The sequence below is a fragment of the Mus caroli genome, unplaced genomic scaffold (genome assembly GCF_978045245.1).
Source record: "Mus caroli unplaced genomic scaffold, Mus_caroli_1 scaffold_11, whole genome shotgun sequence".
Lineage (NCBI taxonomy): Eukaryota > Metazoa > Chordata > Mammalia > Rodentia > Muridae > Mus > Mus caroli.
Window position 1 is genome coordinate 12,141,342 of NW_028227266.1, and position 19,527 is coordinate 12,160,868.

General features: G+C 49.6%; 1 protein-coding gene across 9 annotated transcripts in view; it reads left to right on the forward strand.

The window, feature by feature from the left end:
- The first annotated feature begins 1,430 nt into the window (after positions 1 to 1,430).
- Smco4 (single-pass membrane protein with coiled-coil domains 4) overlaps positions 1,431 to 19,527 on the forward strand; it is a 52,372-nt gene continuing 34,275 nt past the window's right edge. For 2 of the 9 annotated variants that reach the window (XM_085844417.1, XM_085844423.1), the window contains exon 1: positions 15,013 to 15,024. In XM_085844417.1, coding sequence (XP_085700543.1) covers positions 15,014 to 15,024 — 11 coding nt within the window. In that variant the 5' untranslated portion in view covers position 15,013. Of the gene's footprint in view, positions 1,833 to 2,163; positions 2,353 to 8,610; positions 9,130 to 15,012; positions 15,025 to 15,807; positions 16,112 to 19,527 lie in introns of those variants that run through there. The other 7 variants (XM_085844418.1, XM_021172414.3, XM_085844419.1 and 4 more) reach the window with 7 other exon arrangements.

Genomic DNA, 19,527 nt, shown 5'->3' on the forward strand with positions numbered 1-19,527 from the left:
TGTTTCTCTAACTCTAGGACTCACAATACTAAATAGATGATCCCTGTGTGCTTGCTATCTACACTGTGCCTTTATGAAACGGTTGGGTGCTCTAGAGATTGCCGCATAGACTGGGTCATTCCTTCTTACATGACTGGCCACAGAAGCTCTGGAGACAACCAGGGCCTCAGCTCTTAACAAATCAGTGTGTTACCAGGACTCAGGGGAGGAGGGACTGAAACAGCTGTTTCCAAGGTTGACCTTGGTGGTCAGTGACTGAGCCACCACCTGTGGTCTTAAGGTTGTCCCCATTGGGGGCAAAATAGCCTTCTTAGGAGCTGGAGAGAGCACAGAAGAACACTTGCTACTCCCCCAGGGGGCTTGAGTTTTACTCCCAGCACCCACAAGTGGCTCACAATCTCCTATAACTGCAATTCTAGGGGATCCAATACCTCGAACAAAATTAACCTTAAAAAATAGCCTTTATTTCTTTCTGTGTGTATCCTCAAGTGCCTGAAGATGTGGAGATCAACTGTCTCTCCTCCATGGTGTGCTGTCTTGTTTTTTTGAGACAGAGTTTCCCACGGAACCTAGACCTCAGCCTTTGGCTAGGCTGGCTGTCCAGGGATGTGAATGTCTCCCTAGGATCACACACACACACACACACACACACACACACACACACACACACACTCGATGTTATGCCTAGTTTTTATGGGGGGTGCAGGGATCTGAACTTAGGTCCTAATGCTTGGGTGGTAGGTACTTTACTGAGTCATCTCGTTAGATCCCCAATAGTCATCTTACATGTGTATTTTCGCCTTGCACTGGACCAGTAACAATACAAATGGGCACCAGGCAGGGCTATGCTAAGCACTGTATATGATCTCTGTATATCTTCAAATATAACACTGGCAAGTAGGTTTTTATGACTATACCAGGAAGAAGGTTTTATGACTCTTACGGATGAGTTCATTTTTGGCAAAAGGAGATTAGCTTTCCTAAGACGTCTCAACTTTTGAGAGGTTGATTTAAAACCCAAATGTGTTTGGCTAAAAGTCCTTAATAACATTTAGCTTAGGGCCTTATGGGGCTTTAATACTGATAAGGGGCAAGGAGTCCCATTTTATTTATAACAAGCTGAACATTATAAATAAACAAACCCAGGTCGGAACATTCCCTTAGGGGAGGAGATCTGTGATTGTATTTTGTTTCCTCATAAACCCCAGGCACAGGTCACAGAACAAACTACCGCCATCGGGCACTAACCTGTTCTCTAACCTGCGCCAGGTATGGATGTACTTAAGGGCTACCTGAACACAGTTCTTCAAGGGTGACCTCGTGGGGAAGCCAGTGCTTCTGGTCACAGTCCTTTTGACAGGGCGGGCTTACCACCGCCATGTAGAACCTAATACCCATTTTCAAGAACGGGGACCCTAAACCTTCCCTTCTCCCCTCAACAATGGCGGAGGCGCATCTGAGTGCACCTGGCCTGTTAGCAGTGGAGCACGCAAGAAAGCACTTCGCTTTTGCAACCCAGACCGCCACCTGCCATTTACGGGTTACGGGAACACGGGGTGCTTCAGGCCTGGCTGCCTCCTGGGCGTGACCGCACGCGTGCGTCTCCTTCTCCGGCGGGCTAGGCGGCCTGGCCTGCCGGGCGTCCGCAGGGTGCAGGGTGCCGCGTGGCCTGGCCCCGCGTTAGGGTTAGGGAGCAGGATTCGGCTTCCCGGCGGCAGAGGGCGCCTGGAGCCGCGGTCCCGCGCCCCGGAGCCGCCCGCGAGGCGCGAGCAGAGGCGAGGCGGGCGAGCGGCGGCCCCTGCCACGTACCCGGCCGTGCGCGGCGGCGGCAGGTGGGCGCGGGGGCTGCGGGGACCGCGCGGCTCGGAGCGGGGCCTCCGCGTGCCGGTGCTGGGGGCAGGGGCGCCGCGGGTGGTGCGCGCTGGCGGGCGGGACGGCTCTGCGCTCACCGCCGCGCCTTCCGGGCCGGGCCGGGAAAAGTTGGGGCGGCGCGCTGGCCTCGGGGGCCGGGCGGGAAGTGCGGCGCGGGCGGCAGAGGCCCCGCGCGGGAAGGTGGCCCCGCGCGGACACGCGGGGACACGCGCGGCCCGCAGAGGGGCGCGCGTTTGCAGGTGGCGGCGGGTGGCGGGGAACCCAGCGGGGCGGCGGGGACGGGCTGGCCTCTTTCCCGCTGCGGCCCAGGGGCCCGGCCGAGAGTTGGGGGCCCCTCGTGGCGTTCGGGGTCCCCGTGGGGAAGGAGCTGAGCGTGGTTTGCTGCGTCGCGGGCTCCAGGACCGCCCCTCCCGGTGCCTCCTCCACCTCACACTGCGGTGCGTTTGTCCTGGGGAAGTTGAGCGGGCTGCGGAGTGGACGGTATGTGCAGGGTGTTCGAAGAGAGTGGGATGGGATCGCATGAAGCACGCACACCCACCCAACCTCTCATTCCCGGCTCAGTGCGAAACTCCCGGCCCCCTAGCGTTTAAGAGATTCTCCGGGCTGGGCCAGCAGCTTCTCAAAGCTGCACAGCACATCTAGGCATAGTGTGCGGCTAGAAGACATGGCCTCTGATTTTCTGTCTGTCGTTGGCCACTTCCCAAACAAGGTTTCAACAGATGCCCGTGCGTTATTAGAACAACCTATGTGGTGCCCCTTGATGAACTTGATGCCCCCTCCCCAATACACTTAGTATTCAAATCACCTCCATGCCTCCTTGCAGTGGAGGAGCATAGCTGTGGGCCCAGGCCATGGGCCTCTTGAGTCCTTGGGAGAGTCTAGATGTGTCAGCAGGACATGACCTTGGGTGAGCCCTATGGACCTCAGTGTTCTTATCTGTGCAATAGGAGAAAAAAGCCAGATAATTTACAGAAGGCAGGAGGAGGTTTCTGAGGGAGCCTGAAGTGTAGCCTTGTCTGACGTGCAGTCTCTCATGTGTACAAATGTTTCTTCTTGCCCCCAGAAAGAAATTAGGATAGCTTTGAAGAAAACAGGAGCTAAAAAGATTGAACACACAAAGCAAGAAAGTCGTAACTGGTACTAGGTGTATGTTGGAGTGCTGTACTCACGAAGGTAGTGGGTATTATGGGCTATAAAGTCGCTTCTGGAGCTGAGACCATACTGAACATGCCATCCATGGGCATGAATTGCTTCTTATTGTAGCGTTCAAGCCTGGGGTGGTTGCTCAGCTGGCTTGATGGGGCCTTTCCTGAGGGGCATGTCCACATCTCAGTATCCTGTGTAATGGCATCCTTGCTACCTCTTCTGGTCCAGCTATATGTAGTGGGCTGGCTTCCCAATTGCATGTGATGTTTCAAGCTGATTTCTTCCACATTCAAATAGTAAATACGTATGCATGAGGTATGCTTGGGTGCAGCCCACTACAAATAGTTTACATAATAGTATATGCTTATTCCAGTAAGATATAGTGTTCTATCTTATTCCTCCGTTTCTTCTGGGGCAGCCTCTCACCCGGACTGGGGAAAGTTTTTTGGTCCTGAGGGCAATTGCAGTAATTGGGCTAAGCAGCTCATTAATAATTAAACTTTAGTTTGTAACGTGAGGGGGGATTTTCTTTCTCTTTCTTTCTTTCTTTCTTTCTTTCTTTCTTAGATTTATTTATTTATTTATTTATATGTATATGAGTACACTGTAGCTGTCTTCAGACACACCAGAAGAGGGCATCAGATCCCATCACAGATGGTTGTGAGCCACCATGTGGTTGCTTGGATTTGAACTCAGGACCTCTGGAAGAGCAGTCAGAGCTCTTAACCATTGAGCTATCTCTCCACCCTGAGGGACGATTTTCTTGTTTTATCATAACTGAATGTTTTTCCATTGTCCATTTCCATTTTCAGCTTTCAGAACCTACATCAGCTTTGATTTGACCATGTCATTCTCAGTAATCCTTAAAACAATTTTGTTAGTTTCTTCGAAGTGGCAGTAGATGACTATCTCTTAAGTTTAAGATGGTGGTGAAATGATACCTTAAAAACATAGGGCTTCCCTAATTCCGTTCATTCCTTAAAATATCCGTAGTGTGTATATGCATGAGTATGACTATACAGAGACTGCGAGATTAACAAGAATCATGTTTTCAGGACAGTTTCCACTTGAGCCTCTGATGCTCTTTAGGCTGTGTGAAGACGAGTGAGCTTCAGTTCACTGGCTTCCGAGGAAGCAAAGCCAAGAGGCACAGTTCTGTGTCACAGCAGTATCTCTGCACTCAGAGAGCCGTTTGCAGTGATGGGAAAGGAATTCCTGTTAGTGTACAAGGTTATGACCTCTCACTGAGAACATGAAGACAGGCAAGTGCCCTCTGACCCAGGATGCTGGGCCTTAGGCACTGTACGGCTCTCTGGACTCAGCCTAGGAAGCAATCCTGGAAGTTGAGCGGGCCTGGGTGTGAGCCCTTGGCTTCACCTCTGGTCTGGGGTCTGCTCCTCTAAAGCCTGAGGCCTGCTGCTTTCCCTCGCCTGTGAACGTGAAAGCGGCCCCTCCTCTCTCTTCTTGCTCAGGCACTCCAGATAATGGGATTGATTAAGTCTTCCAGTAGGAATTGTCCTCAGGGGAGAAAGGCTTTTTAAAGTACATTTTTGTCCTTATGAATAATTCCTCCGGCTTTTGCCTCCCCACACCAATCCCAGCACACACACAGAACATTCCAGGGCCTTGGCCTGGGGATGGATTCAATAAGGAACTGAACAAAACCAGAAGCCAGAAAGGGCAGGTTGGAAGTTGGATGTGGTTTTATCTGGTTTTCTTTTGCTTATTTTGTAGATTTCTCTCCATTTTTGCACAAAGAAAAGATAGTGGAGTTTGGGGGGCGGGGCTTCTGGATAAGGTGAGGAGGGAGGAGGCAGGGAGGTCACAGAAGAGGTGAATCTGGCTGACCCTATAGGGGACTGTAGTTCAAGTGGAACTGAGGTAGATGCCAGGCCACTGTCTATCCAGTGCTGGGAGCGTTCTTGCTGGGCTTTCAAGTTTTGTGCTGTAGGCAGATTGTGACTTGCCTTAGTGGCAACATCAGTGAAATTCTGTCGTCAGTTGTGTGCAGAAAAGGAAATTAAATTCCAAGAGGGTGTTTGTTGTGACGGACGCCAGGATTTTTATTAGGATCTAGTCAGTCTATAAAAGTACCTCCTAGTTCCCCAAAGATATTTTAAAAGAAATAGTTTTTAAATCATGGAAATGGCTTCATTGTGAGTCTTTAAAATGTCACCCTCTTAAATTGTGGAAACAAATGAGGTTTAAAACATCCCAGGAATTTATATTTTGACCTGTTCCTTCACCGTTCTCACATTGTTTTAATGAGTTACTTTTGGTTTCCTTTACATTTTTATAGTCTAGTTTCTACACTTCAGAGCTCGCCTCTGCCTTCTGTTCTCTTGAGTTCATTCTCACTGGTTATGCAGAGCTGCTGAGGAGCTAAGGAGCACAGTATACAGAGCCAGGCTGGGGACAGCCTTAAGGTGCTCACTCCTGGGGAACTAGACGGTCATGACAGGCCGTGGCCCTGACAGCAGACCTGATGGCACGTGATCCATAAAGCACGGTGCCGGGACGGCTCACAGACACGTGTGTCCTGTGGATGGGAAGCACGGTGCCGGGACGGCTCACAGACACGTGTGTCCTGTGGATGGGAAGCACGGTGCCGGGACGGCTCACAGACACGTGTGTCCTGTGGATGGGAAGCACGGTGCCGGGACGGCTCACAGACACGTGTGTCCTGTGGATGGGAAGCACGGTGCCGGGACGGCTCACAGACACGTGTGTCCTGTGGATGGGAAGCACGGTGCCGGGACGGCTCACAGACACGTGTGTCCTGTGGATGGGAAGCACGGTGCCGGGACGGCTCACAGACACGTGTGTCCTGTGGATGGGAAGCACGGTGCCGGGACGGCTCACAGACACGTGTGTCCTGTGGATGGGAAGCACGGTGCTGGGATGGCTCACAGACACGGGTGTCCTGTGGATGGGAAAGGCTGGTCATGCTATCTCCAAGGCTCAGAAGCGTGCTTGTGGAATTATTAGGCTGTCACAGGTGTCGTGATGGCCCAGAGACTCATGTCCAACACATAGTCAGTCTTTAACCGTGGCCTGTGTTTGCGTCGCTTCTGGGCAGGTAGGACTGTGCGCACTCGGCTGAGGATGGGAGGCAGCCTTTGTCTTGTGGTTTGGGAGTTTCCTCAAGGAAAGAAGGTTAAGTCTGTCTCAGGGAAGATGTTCAGTGGGCTGTGTGGAGTATGAAACACAGGAAGTGGAAATTAGTGGAGAAGAGTCCATTAATACAGTGATCTTAAGATACAGCCCAGGTAAGAACCATGACACTATGGCCCTGTGCTGCACAGGGTGCACAACGAATGGGAAGATCTAAGTCTCTTTGGATGATGGAGTCCAGAGAGGAAACCTTTCCTGCTCCTCATAACCACAGCCTTGAGCTGTGGTCCTGAAGATGCTGAGAGGGAACCTGCAGCAGCGGGCATTGCTTCTATTGGGCTCTTGCTAGAGACAGCTGTCTGAGTCTGACCTGAAAGGCCTCTGTTGCCACCCTCTGACCTTATCATGTCTAGGAGCTTCTCAGAATTGAGGTTGGGCTCTCAAGCCCCACTTAGGAATACTGTCTGAGCAGTTAAGTGGAACTTGCTAGAAGGATAAAGCCTGGTTTAAATGTAGTTTACATTCTAGTAATTACTGGTCCCCAAGCAGATGTGATAGGGTTAGTCTTCAGTTCTCTGTGTGTGCCTGTGTGAGGCTGCTGGGGAAAGCAGTAACGGTGTGTATACTGTGATTAGTGGCCAACTCTAAGCAGTGGAGGTTACCTTCCTCTAAATCTGCAGCCTGGAGCAGATTCTGAGCCCTGGGACTAGGGTGACTGGAATTTTCTTTTTTTTTTTTTTTTTTCGAGACAGGGTTTCTCTGTGTAGCTCTGGCTGTCCTGGAACTCACTTTGTAGACCAGGCTGGCCTCGAACTCAGAAATCCGCCTGCCTCTGCCTCCCGAGTGCTGGGATTAAAGGCGTGCGCCACCACGCCCGGCTTGGAATTTTCAAATGCAACATGCTGTTCACACGTCTTATGCCCCTACTCTGTGCCAGAGATGGTAGTGAACCTGCTTACAGCTGTCCATTTTCTGGACTGCATTCCTGTTTGTTCTTGTTCTGGTCAGGCAGGAGATCAGTTGACCAGGTGGGGTCTGGCTTTATCTGGACTATGCATTTCTGAGGGAGCAGTTAGGTAACCTGTTAGACCTCACCACACTGCTTCCCAGCACGTGTAGTAGTCTCTGTTGGTGGGTACTATGTGCAGGCCCACCTTGCTGCTTACGTTTTCTTTGAATTGGTGACCTTGCATCCTTTTACTAAGGTGCCTCTTTTTGACACCCACGATGGTGTACAAGAACGAACAGCATCCTTGACTGGGTAGTAAGGTCCATGCTGGAGAAGAGCACTCTCACTGCAGACAGTAGCTATCATGCCTACCTCTTGTTTATTATGTCTGCAGCAAAGCCTCTTTGTTGGCTTTTTAAAAAGTATATGCATATGTGTGTGTGTGTGTATGTGTATTAGGGTCTGTTTGTTTTAATTATTACCAAGAATCAGAAAAGATATTTGTCCAATGTTTAAATCTACAGCAGGGCTGTGGGTCTGGCAAGCAGTAAAAATAAATATACATTTAGCCAGGATACTGCTGATTTCTCTCTTTCTGTGCTAACACTGCTCTGTTGGATGAGGCGTCTGATTTGTGTACTGATACAGTTTGGGTTTCAGGAGTGAGGGAAGAGATTCCTGGGCTGCTTGCCGGAGCAGAGGGACTCCACCGAGCGGGCTTCTCTGCCAGTCTTGGCTCTCCCACTAACGCAGGCACTGGCACACAGCACCTGGTTGGGAAGGTCTGGAAGTTTATCCAGATCCCTTTGTTGGCTTGCCTGAGGGATGCTTAGTGGGCTGTGGTGAAGGACCTCTTCTCTGCTGCCGGAAGGGGATTCTCTTTTGACATTGTGTGCATATGTGTGAAGAAAGGCGCAGAACTGGTGCATTCAAGGATGGCAGGTTGAGGGTAGGAAAGGCCACAGCTCTCCTTGCATCCCTCTTACCATGTCAATCCCAATTTGACCTGTTGTCAAAGCTAAGATATTAGGCATGGATCTCTTTAGTTCCTCTTAGGGTGCAACATGGAAACATGCACTGACTTGGGGTTTGCCAGCAGGGGAATCTGTTTGGATGGTGCTGTTTACAGTGAGGCCATTGCTTTCTTAGATGACCCAAGTGGTATGTGCGAATCTGCACCCCCACCCCCACCTTCCCATGGAGAGTGTGGAAGAGAAGAGCAGGCATGGTGACCCTGGCAACCCTCTCCCAGATACCTCCTCCCTGTCGAGTCCTCAGCGGTAACTGGTTTAGCAGTTGAATGAGTATCTTGAAGTCATTTGCCAGCCCATTTAGACGCACGGGCATAAGGGTTTCTTTGTTTTCCATGTCTAGATCTGATTGTATGCACCATTCCACTACCCTTCTTGTTTTTAATATTGGAAAGTTGTTTACATACATGTAGCATACATGTTTACATACATGTGGTTGTTTACATACATGTAGTCTCTGTTCCTTTGTTTACAACACATGATATAGATGTATCAGGTTATGAATTGGCTTCCTGTCGATGGGCAGATGAACTAGCTCATGAAGTTGTGTGCCTGCGTTTCTCTGTGACTGGAATGATTTGTCAGGCGTTTACATTAATTTAGTCCCTCACAGCAGCAGTGCCCGTGGTGATCTTAGATGTCCTGACCTCTACTACAGTTTAAGAGTTTGACCATTTGTCCTACTGGCTGACATTATGCTGATTGGAAGAAGTTTTATGAGCAGTCTGTCAATTACCAGTTAAGTCGTGGCACTCATTACTTAGCCTTGGATCTTAGTGCAGAGTGGGCAGGTCTATAGTAATCACTGTGTGATGCCCAGAAGGACTTTGCTTGGCTCTGCTTAGGGTGGAATAGGCACAGTGTCACCAGGGGTGGCAGTGTGGCACCTGGGAGCCAGACCTGGTTTCACATTCGTTCCATTTCTGCCAGAGGCTAGGTATGGTGACAGGACACTTGGAACTTGGTATAGGGCTCCTGGATATGTCTTGAGGTGTTCCCCTGAGGAACTGGGTTTGTGTAAGTACCAAACTAGACTGGTCTTTCTGGAGACTGTGCACCTGAAAACCAGATGCTGTGGCTGGCGTTTATAAAGCCTGGTTGTGGAGACCCTGTGTGTGGCAGATGTTCTTCCATCTGTGCGGCCGTCATCCCTGCTCCTGGCTTGCTCTGGGAGGTTGTGACAGTTTGCCATGTACTGGGGTCTTTGGGAGAAACTCTGGAGTCTTATCAGGTAGCCAGCAGATTGATAGATGAGACGGTACCTGAGTTTGACTCCTTTGGGCTGCTCCCACAGCCTGGGCCATGGACTTTAGAGACTTTGGCTTACAGGAACATTTCAGTCTTCTGCTGCTGAGGGAGGTTTGGAGTAGGGATGGTGAGGGGAGAGGGGTGGAAAAGGGACTCTAGAACCCAGCCTCTTTGGAACCCAGCTCCTGCTCAGTCCTCATTGGGGGGTGGGGGATGGGCGCTAAGTCTATTATATCCTGGTACTAGACCAAAGTTTGTTCTCTTTCTAGCCTCAGTTTCCTTTCTGGGGACCCAGGCTTACCTAGGTCATAAGTTACAGGGTCATTGTGAGGATTCTGTGTTCTTTCATAGAGTTTTGACATCTACCCAGCAGGTTCTCAGTGATTGAAGCCATTTCTCCTGTGTGCAGATTCCTTTCTTAGCAATGGTTTTAATTTTTAATTGTGTGTGTATGTGTGTGCATGCATGGGTACCATGGTGCATGTGTGGAGGAAAGAGTAAAACTGTGTGGAGCTGGGTTTCAGGATTCAAACTGAGGTTGTCAGGCTTGGGTGGCAAACACTTTTACCTCCTGAGCCATCTCAAGTAAGTGACCAGTAAATGCTTTTAAGTGAACGGCTTTACATTTGGTTAGTTCCATATGACAATGTAGAGAGCCTGCTAGGATTGAAAGGGCTAGGTCTGGAGACCAGTGTCTGCTGAGAGACAGACGGGAGCAGAGAGGGGTGCAGGTGGAAGGGTGTCCACGAGTCTTGGCAGGAGAGGAACTCAGACATCTTATGTCAGCCTACCGGTTACTAGTCAACAGCTCCTATGTGTGTATCAGTGCCCGGGTGCAAAGGCTTTGTGCTTTCATTTAGAGAGCCTGGGTGTTGGAAGGCCAAGCGTGAGGTGACTGACAGACAGAGCCTCTGAATGATGACGTGTCTCGCTTCACACAGCTGGCCAGACTGAGAGTGAGCAGGGACTTTCCCCATCTTCTGCACACGTCCACATGTACTTGTTTCCAGATGTGGACAGTATTGGCTGTGTCGTTTATTGCCCAAGGCTCTAATGCTCAGGGTCACTTTATGCCTTGAGGTTACTGAGATCCTGAGAGGAACAGGAGAAGATTGTCTGTGGTGTTGGAATTCCAGCTCATGCCTGCCTGCCTGCCTGCCTGCCTATCAAGCTCATGCGTCTACGCTCCTAACAGCAGTCCCCAGGCTGATGTACATAGGTCTTCACTCTCCCCAGCCACATGTGTTCATAGTGTTTGCACCACGCTGTGGGTGTGCATGTGCACACACGCTGACAAGTTCATGCAAGGCCCCTAATTTGTTTGCTGTTTTTTTTTTTTTTCTTTCCACTGGATATCAGAGGCCTGCAGGGTGAACGTCGAGAAGGTGGTACTCAAGGCCCGCATTACACCGTGTAGCTGGTGTCTACATAGGAAAATGATAGATAGCCCTGCTGAAGGCCGTGCTTAGTGTTTGAGCACGTGGTCTGGGGCCTATGAGGTCCCAGTGCTCCATGCACAGATGCAGGAGTCCTCGGGAGTAGGCAGAGATTCAGTCACAGAGACTGGGACTTGAGTCTGGACCATGTGTGTGACAGTTAGTGCTACAAAAGGAGTAAGGTGATGCATGCCGTTAAGCCCAGCACTCTGGAGGTAGAGGCAGGCAAGATTTCTGAGTTCAAAGGTCAGCCTGGTCCTGGTCTACAGAGTGAGTTCCATGACAGCCAGGGCTACAAAGAGAAACCTACCCCCTCCCCCATCCCAAAAGCTCTAAACCTGAATGGAATAATAGTGGCCTGTGGCATGAGAGAGACTTGAGAGCAATGTGCAGTAGGTGCCAAAGGTATTGCCCTAAATAATAGCAGATTCAAGGCCTCACCTTGGGTCTGGCTTCTTAGAACATGCACAGATTAAAACGGGCCATGGTTAACCTGTAGAGAGCAGATTGGCTTTTATTACACGCTGCATTTGACAGATAAAGACCCCAGGGGCAAGGTGCCTGTTCAAGGTCACAGTGTAATGGAGAGGCAAGTCAAGCTGGATCCTGCCCCCTCGCCCGCCCGCTGCAGTCATTACTCTGGCAGCCCTCCTGGAGAAGGAGCTGGCTACCTGCGGGAAGTTAGTGTTGTGAACTGGATGAATGAGTTCCCAGTCCAGTTCCTGACCTGTCTGTCTCTGAGGGAAGTTAGAACATTAGCCTCTCTGCAAGGGCCTGTCTAAGCTGAAGGCAGCACCTCTCCGGAGTCCTGTTAGATTGTTATTCACCCAGCACCCAGCAAGCTTTTACTGAGTGTCCCCTGTGCTTGCCTTAGGGAATCTACAGTGAATGAAAGAAGCCAAGGTCCTGGTCCTGCTGAGGGCTGGCTGGGGGATCTGTGCTGTTTCCTAGGGCTGTTATGACACAGTGCCCAGGCAGTGGCTTAAGCAACACAAATTTATTCTGCCTCATTTCTCGGGATCAGGGTATCTGCTCTGTGTTCCTTATCCTGGCCTCTGCTGTCTTCTACCTGAGGCTCTCCTTACGTCTCTCTGTGTGGGTCTCCAGAAGCACAGAATGCTCAGTTAGTGCAGTGGTTAGTCTTGTCGTATTAGGGCTTTTCCTTAGAGGTAGAGACAGCGTGTGTGTGTGTGTGCATGCATGTGCATGTTTGTATATGTGTGTGTGTGTGTGTGTGCTCACTTGTGCGTGTATGAATGCACTTAGGTATTTTGTCTATAGGTTTTAAAAGGAAGAAGTTAGATCTCTCTTCATCCCAGATCCACTGCTCTTTCTGACTCTCTTCTTTGACTCTCTTCCTCCCCTCACATATGCTACGTGCACAAGGACGAGGCTTGGGTGACCTGTGTGCATGGACAGAGCTTGCAGAGCTGCTGTACTGTGAGTTACATGGCCTTCACACACACACACACACACACACACACACACACACACACACACGTCCCACAGGCTCTATCCTATCCATCTCAGAGTGGCGGACACTGTAGTCAGAGTTCAGGTGCTCTTTGCCTCAGGCAGACGGTGGAAATGCTGAGCTCAGTGTGCAAATTCAGTTTAGCATCTAGATCTTTGCAAGCTGTAAAGCCAAGAGGCAGCAAAATCCAGTCGGCTCCCTCGGTTAGTGGGTCACGTTTAGCCTTGAACATTCAGGGATGTTGGTGGAGGCCCATGGAGAGAGCTGAACTGTCTGTCCTGTGTTCTTTGTTCAGGAACCCAGGACCTTCTCACTTTGTAACTCACATAGTTTTATAAAAACACCAAGTTTCTGTCATTTAAAAAGAAGAGACTGAGGTGGAAGTTTGGGTTGGCCTGCTTGAGGCCTGTGGGATCAGTTTGTGTGTCTGCTGAGGACATAACTCAGAGATGAAGGGCAGGCACCGTGTCTAACTGACAAGGAATTTCCTCTGTAGCCTCGGAAGGAAAGGGCCTGGTGCTGTGTTAGGAAGGCTCCTGAGAGATGGGCCATGGGTAGGCCGACTTCCTTCACTCACAGAGGGGGCTCCCATGTTTGGAAGTTATCTGCATGGTGCTTCTGCCCAGGCCCCATGGAGAACGTGGTTTTAGGGATAATTACGTATAAGTGGGGATGGAAACAATTGCCTGTGTGAGGAACAGCTGCTGTGGGGAGATCCATACCCACTCCCCAACTCCCTCTGGAGCACAGCTCTCTACAGAGTCAATGTTGTGGACTGCCCATGCATGTCCTGAGAGGGTTATTTTGGGATGTGTTCTCCTAGCATATCCAAAGGGCTTTCGTAGAACTGCTTTTTTAAATGAATTCTTTCTCTGCTAGAGGTCCTCAGGAAACTGAACTTGGCGACGTCCTGCACAGCTGGCAGGCAGCTTCACCGGAGAGCCTTTCCCAAGCTTACTGCTTTTATAGTTGTCTCACCTTTAACCTATAGGACAATGAAGGGACTAGAGTGGTCCTCTCCATTCCTTGTGCTCCTCTCTCCTGATTGGGCAAGCCCTTGGCCTCCTCTCCTCACCCTAGTGGAAACCCATTGAAGTAGGGCACCTGACACAGTCAGACTCCCCTAGAAGTCATGGCCAGCACCTCGCCTCCTCCATGCTGTCCCCTGCTGTCCTGCCTCCAGGGTCCTGCTTCCTAGGCAAGGGAGGGAGGCCCAGGTTAGGAGGATTTGGCAACCCTCCGCTCTGCTAGAGGCCGGTGGCTTCAATTGCTCAGCAAGTACCTGTGTTCTCCCAGGTTACACACAACTTTCTATCCGGGCCTTCAGCAAAGGACCTATATTCCCGGTGTTTGTTTTTGTAAAATAAGTAAGAAAAGAAATGGGTCATGACTACAAGATTGTATATATATTACATTGTAAATTTTTGACAAATAGCATTCACATAGAGAAATACTAAAAAGTTATTTCCCCGGTTATCTCTGTATTTTGTCTTGTTGGAAATTTTCATCTTTATTTTCTTTTTGAGAATGTTAGGCTGGCCTCACACCTGCTGTGCAGCTGAAGATGACTTCCATCTTCTGATCCTCCTGCCTCCTCCTGCCAAGTGCAGGCACTATAGGAGTGTGCTATCATGGTGTGCTGGGCAGCACTCGACCGACCGACCGACACAGAGCTCAAGCCCAGCCAGGGCTTCTGTGTTGTACATGGTGAAGGAAGCATCAGCACTGGGAAGAAATTACTGCTTACTCGAGCTCAGTAGGTACCAGACATTGTATGACACCCCTTACAATATCTTACGGAATTCTACTACTAAAATTGTTTATAAAAATATAAACTTTAACTTATTTTTATGGTTGTGATAAAGAATAAATAGCATGAAACTCACCCTTTAAAATTTTTTTTTGTAAACAGTCCAGCCTGGCTTTGAACTTTTGATTCTCTTGCCTTTGCTGCCCGTGTGCTAAGATAGGTGTGTCCCACTACCCCTAGCCTTTCATTTACTTCTTTTTATCTCTCTGTGTGTAGACAGCTGTCGGATTCCCTGGAGCTACAGCTAGGTGGTTGTCAGCTGCCTGATACAGGTGCTGAGAAATAAATTCAAGTCTCCCGAAGAGCAGGGAGCCATCTCTCCACCTCCCTACCCTGACCTTTCAAACTTTTCATGTACACAGTTGAGTGCCGTTAAGTATCTCTGCTGTGAGTTCCTTTCCTGAACCTGTCATTTTATACTTGAGGAAGCTCAGGTGTGAGCAGGGTTCTTGGTACCGGTTAGAGGAAGTTCCAGAGGGCACACTTGAATGCAGCACTGATGGCTACTTCCTGGGTGCTCCAGTCTGTGGCTGTGGAGTCCCCAAGTCCTTTGCCCAGCACTGGCTGTACAAAGCCATTCACTTGTGTGTGTTTCTCTTGAGGCTTCCAGCATTGGGGTAGTATGGTCAGGGCTGTGTTGGTCAGCCTGGCTTTGTGGTGTTGAAGCTGGTGATCACTGTGTTTCTGTTGTTGCTGAGAAGGTGGAAATGTGTAGGCTGCCTACCAGGATTCTGTTTGCTGAGTGATGTAGCAGGTAGAGGGACCTGGGGTGACTGCCATTTAGAGATGTGAACCTAGTTAAGTCTGGGTAATTCAGAGAGCAAGCATTGAACTTGGTGTCTGTGCCTTAGTCCTCATGCTTGGTCTCATTTCTTCTCTCCCAACTTTTTCTTTATTTTAGATAAATATCTCAAAATCTCCCTAGAGCCCAGGATGGTCAGGAGGTGAGGAGGCTGCTGAATGGGAAGGGTGCTCAGCCTAGAGACAGAGATGGACGTTATATCCAGAAGGGTTGGGGAAGGTGCTGCCTTGCTGAGCTTTGCTCTGCTTTGCTTCTGGCAGGCTCCTTCTACCCTTGCTTAGCTGGAGGGGTGGAGTATTCCTCTGTGTACCCTGCATTGTACACCTTGTGCTAAATGTGTACCCTGCATTGTATACCTTGTGCTAAATGCTCTGGGGTTTACTGCTGTTTACCTTGGCGAGTTCCTCAGACCCACTCTGCAAGACTCACCTTCCTCTGTTGACTTGAATTGTCATTTAGAGCCCCTTGCAGCCTTTTATGCTTGACAGTACTAGTATATAGTATCTTATTGTGGCTATCTGTCTTGTTTCAAGCCCAATCTTGCTTTGTTCTCTAACCCCCTTTGAGGGAGTGTCTGGGAGCTGAGCTCTGTTGCACTCAACCCCCCTCCCCTCTCTCTCCCCTCCCCCCTCCCTCTCTCCCTCTCCTTCCTCTCCTCCTCCCTCTCTCCCTCCCCTCGCCCTCTCTCTCCCTCCAACCCCCGTGGGTCTGTGTGTTCACCTTGGTAGACTCTCTGTGTGCAGGACACTGAGGACCAACCAGAGAGAGGCTAGGATAGCTCTCATAGCAGCCCTGGTTTTGTGAGTGAAATCCTAGTTAGGAGAGGGGAGCGTCAGAGCATGAGCAGGCACTGCAGAAGAACGATGACCCTTGGTCAGCATCCATGACATGTTTGCTGGGGGTCAAAGGACATGAGGAATTGACAGCCTCTGCCCTCTGCTCCTCAGCAACTCTCTGCTTCAGCAGTTTGTAGCTGAGTGCCTGTCTCAGCACCTTGTGTTGACTTTTGAGTCATCTCTGCTATATGCTTTATGTGACACAGGGGACAGTCTCTGCACGAGCTCTGCTGAAGTCACCTCATCTCACTGTCTGTCCACTGGTTTCTGTTTTGAGACTGCTTTGCTACTGGAAGACTAAGTAGGTCATGGATACCTGCTTTGACCTGAGTGTGGCTATGCTCCATGGATGTTGAATTTCCAGAGAAAATCCAGCTGCCCTCATTGGCCCAGGTGACTGGCCAAGCATTCTGCTTGGTCTCAGGGTGTATTTATAGAGTGTGAAGATGCTGGAGTAGGAGACACTGTGACCCTCAGGCCTTCTGAGGAGCCACGGCGAGAGACCTTGGAACCCTTCAGGAAGTGGGGTGCTGGGTGGGGTCTTCCTCCTCTACTTTCCTGAGTTTTCTGGGAATTCATTAGCCTCATGGATTTCCTCATGCAGTAACCGTGTCAGATCCGCTCTGGAGAAATCAAGTTTATTTTTGGAGGGACTGGCTTTGCCAAATCAGTAGCTGTGGCTGTTTGTTGTTGATTTGCTCTGTGCTGAGCTTTTCCTGTGGCTTCCCAGCCACCTTGGAAGGCGAGGGTTTTGCTTTCTCTTTTCCATGGAGGAATGACTGCGGATCAAAGTGGAGCAGTCACTCGCTCACATTCCTGTGTGCAGACAGTGGAGCCAAGGACACCCACACAGCCTGCTAGTCAGAGTCTAGCCTTTTTTTGTGTGTAACCGTTTTGAGCTTGGAAGACGGTATCCTGTGTAGCATGAGTACGTGGCTGAGGCTTTGTGGCCTGTTTTGACCTTCCTTGAAAGAAGGGTGGCTCTGAGTACTGGGGACCTGCTGACAGGGCACAGGAGGTCCTCTCTGTCACGATTCGTTGACTTTTCTCTTGCTTTGGTATTTTTCCTGGTGCCCTTCCCTGAGGCCCCTGAGTGCAGTGGTGAGGGTTAAGACCCTACACTGTTCAGATGGTGATGACATCATTGCTTCCCACTAGCCCAGTGTGTGCTCCAGCTGTTCAAGAAGGCTGTTCCCCCTCCAGTCTCTTCAGCCTTCTTGCAGGTGCGAGGAACAAGTCTGAATTTGGAGGTGGTTGTACGCTTAATCTTCCTCTCTCGTTTTGTCCCCACAGCTGGTGGCAGAGTCCTGAAAGGAACATGGCAGTTCCCTGTTGACTGTGCTCTGGGTTGATTGGCAGTCTGCCCCAGGTATTGGTGTGGCCAGCATGCCTCAGAGCCACTGTCACCTGTTCCTAGTTTACAGATGCATTTCTTGGTAACTCAGAACTTAAATGGCCTGCTTTTTTTATGCTGTGGTTTCTTCTAAAAGAGTTTTTAGGTTCAGCACACAGCAAGTCAGCTATGAGCAGCTACTACTAACTTGAAAGAGAAGCAAAGTAACAGCCATTTAAAAAGGTTTCTCCTAAGTTTTTCCTAAAAAACAAAACTGAAGAGATGTCTGTTTTAAAGCAACTTGTATTGTCTTTGAGAAGCTGCCTGGGGTTTGTGGGTACCAGCAGGAGTCTCCATCAGGAGCAGCGCCCCTCCTGCCTGCCACAGCATTTCCTGGCTTTGTGAACAGGGGCTGGCTACATACTTTTGCTGTATCCATACCCTAAAAATTTCTAATAATAACATGCACAAGAAGCAATGGTTAGATACAAATGAGACTGTGTACATGAATCATAGGACTGAACTAATGGGTTATCCTACCTGAGGCCTGAGACCCTCTCCTTTCCCTAAGGAGGGTGGGAGTAATCTACTACTGCAGACTTTTGCTGGGAGATATCTGTAGGGAACCCTGACTTCAGAACCAGCCATAGGATGATAGGAAACTATGGGATTCACATGGTTGGATGAAGGGACAAGGCAGAAATAGATAAATGACTTTTTATTTTATGTGTATGGGTGTTTTGCCTGCATGGCTGTCTGTCATGTGTATGTATGTCATGTATGGATATCACGTGTACATACTGTTATGTGCAGAAGCCAGGAAAGGGCTTCAGATCCCCTGGAACTGGGTTATAGACTAAGCCACCAGTGCGTGCTAGGATTCAAACCCAGGCCCTCCAGAAGTGGAGCCATTGCTGAGCCATCTTGCTGGCTTCAGTTTATTTATTCTTTGGCACAGGTTCTTACTTCGTAGCCCGGGTTGCCTTGAACTCAGGATGATCCACCTGTCTCAGTCTCCTGAGTGCTAGGATTATAGACCTGATTACATGCCAGGCAAAACAGCATTTTAGAAATAGTCTTTTAAACATGCATGCGGTCACCCACACTTTGGACACTGTCAATTACTAAGTAATAATCATGAGATCACTTTAAAAGCTCTCTGGTCTCCTTTCCAACTCCTCCCACACAGCTAGTAGATTTATTCTTACATTTCCTACCGTCTAGTGAGAACTTCCCCCAGCCCACTCACCTTCCTTTCTTCTTTGTTGTTCATAAGTGTTAGTGTAGACAAGTACAGGAAGCCAAGAAACCAACCCACAGTGTTTAGTCTCTGAGGCTCCAGGACTGTGTATATTTGCTGTGTGGTCTTGCAAGGTTACTCTCCTTAATTCAAGAAACTCACAATCCAGAGGGCAGAGAGGCCTCAGGTCCTGGTCATGCTCACAAGCTGAGAGTCACACGGATTCTTCCACAGAGGCGGCTGGGTCTTGTTGGCATGGTGGTGGTGGAGGAGTCTTAATTCATTGTGAAGGAGACTGTCTGCAAGCTTAGTGTTCTGTCGAGAGGATTGCAATAGGATGAAGGGCTGTATGTCTCAGTATAAGACAGTCCCTCCTTTGACTCTGAAATGTCTGTTACCCACCTGTGCCCAGCAGCTGGCCAGCTGATGCGTGGGTCTGTCTGGAAGAACTCATTACAGGTGAAAGAACAGCCAGAGAAATGTTCAGGTCAGTTTGCAGAATGGTGTTTCTACAAGGGGGATGGGGTCTTGCCTTAGCTTTATGAATAAAGAAAGCAGAAAAATGGGAGCTGGAACTACCACCTCAAATATGTCGATTTGGACTTCAGATAGGGCACAGCACATGCAAGAAGGTGGATTATTTGAACTCTCCTTGTATCCTCCAACCAGGGAAGATTGTACAGATGTCACAGAGGAGATGGGGGAGTCACACCACACTCACGTTGCCACAGAGCACACCTGGTTTTGTGAGGACCCATTCATCTTTCCCTCAGATCACTTCTTTAGGCCCTCTGTGTTTCCCCCCTCCCCGGGGCATTTTGCTTCCTGATCCCCCTGCACTCTGGTCCTTCCACATGATGCTCCACTGGGGGGATCTGTCTTCTGTGAGTTTGTTTTATTGACCCATTTATTTATTGATGCCTCAGAGGGCAGTCTGCTACAATGTTGAGTGTGTGACCGTTAAAAGCTTGGGCTGTGTAGCTTGAATAAATCTGGGTATGAATTCTTACGTGACTTTGGATAACCTCTCCATCTTGAAGCTGGGTCTGAAAATGAGGCCTACCCCAGAGATACTGGAGATGAAATGAGACGACTCAAGCCAGAAGCCTTTGGCACAGTGCCGAGCATCCATACGCACCACCTGCTGCCCTTGGTTTTGCGTTTAGTATTAAGACAAATGGTGTGAGGCACTCTGGGTTTCAGAGTGCAGCTGCAGCCATGCCCCTCCCTGTAGGA